Genomic DNA, 9,129 nt, shown 5'->3' with positions numbered 1-9,129 from the left:
GTGAATCTGACCGAGATGCGTTTTATCAATTATACGATTAGGAAATGACCGTCAAAATGAGAAAACGGTTTTACTGAAATAAGTATTTGCGCAGTTTTTTTATAGTACTCGATTCAATGAACGAAGAACAGCCTTAAGTGACTTTTTGTCCGACGATTTTAGGATTCACATCGATACATTATCGTTGAATATACCAGATTACTTTCGTTGGTGAAAATTAATATTTCATGAGGGGCTAATCGACACGATGCGCATTCTCCATTAGTATCACATCGAGAGAAAAACTTTCTTCAAAAAAGCAGGTTTTTGTTGTACTGGAAGAGTTGAAATTACTCGTATTACTCAGTGATCCATGTAACACGAGTCTAGCCTGGCAGTGCCCGTAGCGAGAAATGCATCTTCGCAAGAAAAAAAGAAAATTGATCATGTACCAAAGCAGACCGCAATCCTCCTCGTGCGAGGCGGACACTTTCTCATTCATAGAGCGTCCGGAGAGTCTCGACGTCAATCGAGCGCGTCGATGCGCAAACGTTTATACGTCTTTATAGAGAACGATTTAATATGTCGATCACAGAAATGTAGGACAATTTCATGTGGGCTCTAGATTCGTGTCCCATCTTAAATCTAATAAAAACAATTTTGTGATCCCACAGAAATTGGAGAATGATCTTCGCCCTTTGATTCGGCAAGGGCAATACGCGAAAAGGAAAGTATTTCTGCCTCGGCAAAATTAAGGCAAAAGAAACGTTATTTCAAAAGGTTCTTTGGAAAGTAAATAAATGTCACAGTGGGCGGATGATCAGGCGGAAATTGGTGACAAGTGTATCGGAGAAAATTCACGTGCGATAGTTTGTAACATCCCTACGCGGAAGGAGCGTCGTGAAAATGCTCGATACGCTCAACTCTTTTTTTCCCAATTTTCACTTACAGTCACTGCATATTAACGAGGCCATAAAATTATTTACTTTTATTTTTCTGCTCCCTTCGTCGCATGCGCTTAATCTACAATATTTTTTTTTCACACTCTTCAATGGTCCATCTTATATTGAGGCCTTACGTCCAGAATTTTCAAAAAATGCTGGACGTATGTAAAGCATTAAGAGAAGATCGACAATTTTGGTTCTGTGGAACTAATTGTTTTTCTACACCGTCTCCAACAACGTACAATCAATTTTTAAATGCATAATACCGTTGACTATATTAGAAATGAAAATCCTAGTGAACTGAATTCTCGCATTAAAATAAAAAATTTAGAAAAAATTAAATTTAAAGTAAGAAAAAATTTCTAAAACAATTTATCCATAAATATATCCATCAGCCCAACTTGACTTTTTGTTTCTCTTGGGACGGTAATGCGGACATGAATCGCGGCTTTTTCACAACTGCAAATGCATATTTCGAGAAGTATTACAAATGTTTTTTTATTTTTTAGTCATTGATAGTTTATCGTGATTTTTTTTCTTCATGAAAAATCAGAGAGCTCTGATGATTTTGGTTTTATTGAAAAGTTCACCATTTCATCATAAATGGATTTTTTTCAAAATTGATAAAAGTTGCTCGAAATTCATGATTTGAACCACGGAAATCTCCATTTCGTTGCTCCACATGGATTGAAAAAAGTAAAATTCCTCAGCATTATTCGTTTTAGTCTTCTCGGTGAGTACGTCCCCTTGAACCTTAAGATCGATCAAGTTACTTCTTTCACTCCTCCCCCTGCCTCTATCCCGTCCGGTTTCACAGATTTACATGTTTTCTTTATGGTTAGCCATTGAAAGACCGGCGAGTGAATGCTGAAAAGTATAGTGGCCAGTGTACAAAGGCATGTTTTTTTCTAAATTTGACTGAGTTTTGTGTGCTCCGCTCTATTTGCGGTCCCCTACCAATAACGTGGTGAGGATAGTCCGTTCTCGCTCGTCCAGAAGCCTTCACTGGCTGCAGAAAGCCTCGGTAAAGTGTCCGTCTAAGAGCGCAAGAAGAGGACGAAGAAGAGAGCTCCGGCATGCTTGGCGTACTCTAAGCTCGAGAGAATGTATGATAGTGGAAAGGCAAAAAAAACGACAGAAAAAAAGGCGAAGAAATAAAGGAAAAAGGATATTCAGAGAGTGGTCCCTATATATACTGCAACTACATCGAGGATATATTCAGTGTACGACACGCCTTTCAGCATCTCTGGCACTCGGGAATTTCTGAGACCCCTTGTGCACAGTCAAATTTTTCGAAGGGTTTATTATACAGAGCCAAAAGGGGCATTAAATAACTTCCAGAATTACCATTCTGGATTAGTATTCATAAGTTATTTGAAACGTAATCGTCGACGAAAGTTATCGAGTAGAAAAATGAGTCGCAACGAGGTGCAACGACTGGAATTCACTCACGGTGTTATTTGTTGTCTCATATTGATGATACCGTTCAGCACAGCCGAAATTGACCAGAGAAATTCGAGACAATCGATCGATGAAACGAAAGAAAGCGTGGCAACGAGCATGAGTAAAGACTGCGGGAAGTCCTACAGTGCAACGTGTCTTAAACTCGATGTTGTTTCGTTCTTTGATAAATTATCCGAAAAAAAAGACATAGGCATTCTGCCCGGTGTCTCGGTCGTCAAAGAAAACGGCTCGAGCGACGTGCCCGCATCCGAAATCGTGGCTAATCTCGCGAGAGATTTCCCCAACGACGTTGATCGACGTCTCGACGCTTATCTCGTTCACAAAGTTGGCAGCTACCTCAACACTCATGCCATATCCATCAAACTTTTCGATCCAAACACCTTCGAAGCTGCCAGAAGCTTCAATGAAGAGACGCTCTCTCAATTGGGGCTGTTTGGCGGATCTGCGTCAGAGACTGGTAAGATGATCGCTCATCGAATCTAAAACGTTTGCAACCGAATTTCCATTTTTCCACTATTTTACCTTGAAATCTATTTTTTATTATACGTTCCACTGTTCAGTTGAAAACGAACACATAAAATCGAAATTCTCGACGAAAAGGTGATCAGCGAGGCAGATTTTTTGTCAGCAACATCTGCTAGTCCGTTAATAACCAAGCTTAAAAAACATCAAGTTCATATCATTGCCATAGACACTGCCCTGTGATACTCCGTTTGTTGGGAAGTCACTGTGAAAAACCAAATTACTCAAAACTCCAACTCGTGCCAATCTTATAAATAAAACTTCGTGTTATTTCAGGTCGTAAGAAAGATAAGGGCAATAACGCTCTGATGGCTGGTCTCATGATGATGAAGGCAACCCTCGGAGCGTTAGGATTCGGTGCCCTCGCTCTTCTTGCTGGAAAAGCTTTAATGACAGGCTTGATGGCGCTTATGTTGTCTGCGATCGTCGGTTTGAAATCACTGGCAAGTGGTGGTGAAAAGAAAACTACTTACGAAATCGTAAGCAAGCCGGTCTACTCGTCGTCTCACACTCACAGTAGCGAGGATCATCACAGTGGACATGGCGGCTATGGACACTCGGGTTATGGAAGATCGTTGGATTTGTTACACGAGAACGTACAAGAGGCTGTTCGAAAATATGGAAATGTTCGAGATCGTCGAGCGATTTAATCATTTTTCTAGTACCATTTTGTTCATCATTTATCATTGAACTTGTGAAACCAACACTCGAACTGTATCCTAAAGTCCACGATCTTCATGTCATCGTTAATTTATTCATTCTCATCTTATCTACTGCATTCCTACTTCCTCACACATTTCTCTAGCCCCTTTGTCAGTTACAGTTAAATCCTGCATAGGCACGTCGATTCGGCACGTGAGCGTCTCCCAAATAAAATCGTTGTTAGGTTATCATTAGTTTGTAGTCGTTGAGTAAGCGAAAGCCCTTGAACTCGTTAACGCCATTTTGTTTGTACATGTTTTGTTTTCTTGTTTTTCGCTGTGCGATGTATTTATTTCTACTCATGTGACGTTGTGCAATAAAAAAATTATGATTGTTTGTCACACCATTTTTCTATTTTATTATTTTTCACGCAATTGGAAACCTTTGGAACGAATCATTCATTCGTTCAATGTTTTTTCCGAATCAATTTTTTTTCCGCATTCGGTAAAACTTTCTCCGAATAAAATAAATTGTTTTTCCAACTATTTTATTCTGGACAACTCACCCGTCGAGAATCAACGGAGCAATTATTTAGCAGCTTGTTGTGCAGGAGCTATGAAGCTTCGTTCGGAGTTGGGTTAAGTCTAAATGAAGGAGAAAAATCATGACGTTTATTGTTGAAATCTTAAGACGTGATGAAGATCCACACGACTTGGAATGTTGCGGTATGAGATAGAGCTTCGTTCGGGAAACAGTTACTCCGTTGTGGTAGTTTATCTGGCTTGAAGACCCATTAGCAAGAAAAATTTATAAATGCATGGTTACCGATATAGCTTTGTCCAACCAGTCATTATATTCGACCCTCTTTGTCTCTCTTCTTATCTCGCCTCAACTTTAGGTAACAATGAGATGGTCATAATGGCGGTAATAGTGTTGGTTTATGCGACCAATATTCCACCGAGAATGATGACAATCGTGACGAGTTGCGAGGTTGAAAAATCCACGGTTTGCTCGAGTGACATGAATATTCTTGTATATAAGGGAAGGTCTTTTCATCTTTTCGCAGATAATATCGGTACGTACGGACGTGTATCAAGTTCCGGAGTGTTGGGATAACTTGGCCCAACAGTGTGTTTTTGGAAGGATTTTTCGATTGTTCGGAAGGTCATCATCGACCTGGTCGCACATTGATTTTGGATCAGTTTTTTTCACTTTCCATTAAAACACGAAAGTTCGGCTCCGAAGATGCCGAACTTCGCTGTGTTCGCGATACTGTGCTTCTGTCCGGTTGGAATGAGTTTGGCCTCAACAACGGACAATCCAATAGCTCGGTCGTTGAAAAATTATGAACCGGACATCGAGCCCTACGAGGATCGATTGAAACCAGCTCCGCCGGTTTTCAACTATCACAAAAACGGAGTGAACGTTAACGTCCGCGTTGTACCAGCGATTAACGAATCTGTCGGGGATGATCGTTTCCCTGAATTCCCGGCTCGCGATTTAAGCCTCTGTATGTTTGATTTTTCGGTCGGATGCTTCCGCGATCGCATAGCGAGATTCATCGACACGATTGCGCATCTTGACCAGATAACACTGTGGGGCTCGACTGTTAAATTCGTCAAGACGAAACCATTGCCGAGAAAAACTGTGGAACGACGAATGCTGGACAACGCTGATAGCGGTCTGGGCAAAATTGATCGGAGCATCGACGACTTTTTCGATTCTTTTGTACTGAGAATAAATTTACCTCATTCAGCTGGAAGACGCGAACGCAATCAGATCGATATCATGTTCGACGATAGCAGCGTCGTCGAAGGACGAGGGAAAAAAGGTGGCGGTGGTGGGGGCGGTAAAGGAGGGGGAAAGTGCAAGAAGATGATGATGATGATGATGATGATGGGCAAAATGAAACTGATGGGTACTTGACGTTATTGGAGATTAAAATATCTTTCATTTGCTTAATTACTTCCCCCTGAATGATCTCAATTTAAGTTAAAAAATTGGTCTACTCTGTTTTTTTATTTCTTCATTTTGTTACCGCATCGTTAGAATTTTTATGACGATTGAAGAGATTTTGATTAAACGAAAAATTCACTCGTTTTTGTCTGTGAAGAGCGATGAAAGTTATTGAAAAATCTTTCAGAAAATTGTATATTTTTTTTCATACAATAACAAAAATCTCATTTCTCTTGCAGCGTGGGCTGGTATGATGGCCATGAAGGGGATGATGATGGCGGGAATGTCCTTGATGATGTCCAAGGTTATGCTGATAATGAAATTGATGAGTTTGAAAGGTAAAGGAGGTGGCGGTGGCGGCGGCGGCGGCGGCGGCGGAGGTGGTGGAGGAGGTAAGTTCCCGATTTGAATAAAATTTGAAAAATCTTTGTCCAATGGGCCATTAGCCACTTCGCTGACCAACTCGCTTCAGATGTTTCAAAAAAGAACTTCTTGATTGAGAAAACAGTGAAAAACAACAGCATGAAAAATAAAATGATTTCTTTGTAGGACAACTGAAGGAGATCGTTTTATTAACTAAAGCCACGAGTAGTGGAGGAGGAGGAGGAGGAGGCGGTGGACCAAGTGACAGTTACGGTGCACCTCCACCGAGCAGTTATGGACCTCCTTCGGGTGGGGGTGGTGGCTACGACTATTCCGGAGGCGGTGGAGGTGGCGGTGGCGGAGGATGGGGCCGAAGTTTTGGCGACCGTATTGAAATGTCGAGCACGAACGATCACCCGCAAATTATATATCCTTCGGCCGATTTATCCAACTTTTACAAAAGCCTGGACGCTCCGACTTCGTTTCCACTTGTTAATAATTCATTGGGCGGAAATGAGACTGCATTTGGCAGAACTGGAACGGTACCGAATGTGTGGAAACCTTGGAACTCTACAGACTACGACATTGCACCGTTGCCTGAATTATATTCAGGGATTCGTCCAAATTTCCATGACCCCAATCACAGCGAGTTCGATAACGCGACTGAGAAGAATCCTGACCCTGTGAAGAACATCGATAGAAGCACTTTCACCACTGTCCGTTCAAACTATGCCAAGAAATGGCAGAATTACCAAGTGACTGATCGCATCTTGATACCGGGGACTCGTATCATCGCTCTCAAAAGATCGTCAAGAACTGAACGAAATGCAAAACTAACGCCAACTGCAGCATGATTTTTTTCCTTTATATAAAATCGATGTTTCTATTTAAAAATATATATTTTGATTTATTTATTTTGAAACACACAAAATTAAGTAGCAAAATGTTTTTTTTCTATGAGGATTTTGCACTGCAATTCTTCAATTTTCTCCTAGCGATAGGAAAAAATTGCCGATTCCTTGGAACAATGATCCAGCGCACCACTTTCAAGTGCCGGAAGTTTCTGAGCATGAAGATGAATCTCCCGGATCGGTGTAAAATCTTAGGCATACGTTGATGACGTGACCACCAACTGGTGTTTTACCAACAGAAAAGTACTTTATCGGCAATATTTCGAGGTTACCGATCATCGGTAGTTTTTCTTACCTCGACTTCTTTCTTGCACTAAAATAACCCTAAAATCCTGTACGCAGAAGAGTCCAACCGAACAAAAATGAAACTGCAGATTTACCGATCATGGGTAATTTCACTTAACCGATTTCGTTTTACTCTCCGAGTCAGAGAACGACAAGTTTCATGCTTCCGACACTTCAAGAAGAACGGTAACTGTCCGTAGTGGGGAAGCAGCCAAGCGATTTTTACATTCGAGTGTCTCGTCGAACGAGTTTTCTTCCAGCGCACACGTTAAGGGGAGAGGGCCAATAAAAAGAGAAAATAAATTGAGGAGAGATAATGCTACGAAGGCGTTTCAAGAAGACGCAGTGAGTACGGAACGAATTTTCTCGTACGTACAGTAGAAGAGCTAACGGTCCATGGTGTAAACACGTCTCTGGCACCTCGAGAACCGGGTACAGCTACAGCCGTTTTCGTTAGCTTCTTATTTTACTTTTCGCTTGTGTGCGAGCGATTTTTTCCCCGCATCGGGAATGGTCTTTGATCCTTCTCGCCTGGCCATTAAAACACAGAACAAATCGTCACCTTTCTTAACATCACCTTCTTTTTTATTCGTTCCCCTTTGTTTTTTACCGAGTATCGCCGTCGTTGTATAGAAAAATCGGCAGAGGCGCCGCGAGAGAAACCGGGCGAAGCAAACTCACGACCCACATAATTTACATGCCGACATAGTTATATTTGTTGTATGGGATACGAGCATGCTTACGTGTATGAATGAAAACATTGTATCAGTGAAGCGAGACCGTTTGGCTTTTGGACACTGCGTGAGTTCAAACGATCAATGGCATGGGGGAAAGATTCTTGCTGGGGTGATTGAAAGTTACGGAAGATTATAGCTGAATAATTTTTTCGTGTACGGAACAGAACACGTGCGTGAAAAAGTTCTCATTGCTTTTGATCGTGTCACGTTGATCAATTATTATCATATCACGTTATAAGTAAAAATTACGTTTCATTGTATTCCAAGCTTCGAATTGATCTGCTTATTCCTGTGTTTCGTACACATTTTTTCATGTGTCTTTCTCGTCTCAGTAGACCAAGAAATTCTCGACGAATTTAACCACAAAATGTTCGAACGTCGTTGGAGAAATTCAGGATGGAGAGACGACAAAACTGCCGGTTTTAGAAGCTTATGGCGGAGGTCATTGCAGTCCAAGTATCCGGACACGAATGCATTCGCTGCACGTACAATTGCCTTGAAAATTTGCCAAAGATTTACCATGCTGGAGCCAATGGTAGCGAATTCCACCTGGGAAGGGTTTGAGAAACTTTGAACGATGGAAAAAATTATAGAATTCAATTATAATTATAGCAGTTATCCAGACAAGTGCCAACATCATTTTCCGAACACGAAACTCATTATTAAATTTATCCTTATTAATTACTCGAGAGAATAACGCGAAAAAAGTAGTCAGTTAATGATTCAATTCGCTCAAGTGTCTCGTATTGAGCATGCAGAATTTCTTGTTCCTGTGAACAGGCTGTTCAAAACAGCCCCACATTATCACTGTCAGCCTGTCTTCATGATGATTTATCACGCAGATGAAGCAACAGTGCTCTTCTGGCCATTCAAATCTGGTTTTATAATGTGTTATAAAGGCTTCTTCTGGCCGAGAAATTACAACAATACAGCTATTAACGAGCTGTTGAAGTTGTGCAGAGGATGAGACGTCGGGTCGCTCACCGTCGAGTAGCTGGTGGATTACTGTTCATCAATGAATCTTTTACAACCGTATAGTCGTTTAACTTTGTAGAAGAACAGTAGTGTGTTTGTAGTGGCAGCTTCAAAGTTGAAAATATAAATAAAACATAGTTGTAACGTTGCAAAATTAATTTAAAGAGGAGAATTCAAATAAAGATGATAAATTTTTATTGTACTGAACGACCTGATGAATAACGCCTCGTTGCTTCCAAGTGAAATTCCACGGGAACCGGTCACGAGCCGATAATAAGAGTATGGACGTTATTTTGGTGTGACTGCTGAATCGTTACACTGAAAACAAGAGCAAAGTATGAACAAAATTAT

At 41.0% G+C, this 9,129-nt stretch overlaps 1 protein-coding gene across 1 annotated transcript; it reads left to right on the top strand.

Moving 5' to 3' along the window:
• The first annotated feature begins 2,156 nt into the window (after positions 1-2,156).
• Osi16 (DUF1676 domain-containing protein Osi16) lies at positions 2,157-3,957 on the top strand. Its single transcript, XM_043411323.1, has 2 exons — positions 2,157-2,844; positions 3,186-3,957. Exons 1-2 carry the CDS (start codon positions 2,337-2,339, stop codon positions 3,557-3,559), a joined length of 882 nt encoding a protein of 293 aa, XP_043267258.1. The 5' UTR covers positions 2,157-2,336; the 3' UTR covers positions 3,560-3,957.
• Positions 3,958-9,129: the final 5,172 nt, after the last annotated feature.

The sequence above is a fragment of the Venturia canescens genome, chromosome 2, assembly GCF_019457755.1.
Source record: "Venturia canescens isolate UGA chromosome 2, ASM1945775v1, whole genome shotgun sequence".
NCBI lineage: Eukaryota > Metazoa > Arthropoda > Insecta > Hymenoptera > Ichneumonidae > Venturia > Venturia canescens.
This window is presented reverse-complemented; position numbering and strand designations above follow the sequence as displayed.

Bases quoted from the DNA above. Each gene is read 5' to 3' on its own strand.
- Osi16 (XM_043411323.1), top strand. From the start codon at position 2,337: ATGAGTCGCAACGAGGTGCAACGACTGGAATTCACTCACGGTGTTATT. The intron at 2,845-3,185 runs GTAAGATGATCG...GTGTTATTTCAG, and splicing joins CGGATCTGCGTCAGAGACTG to GTCGTAAGAAAGATAAGGGC.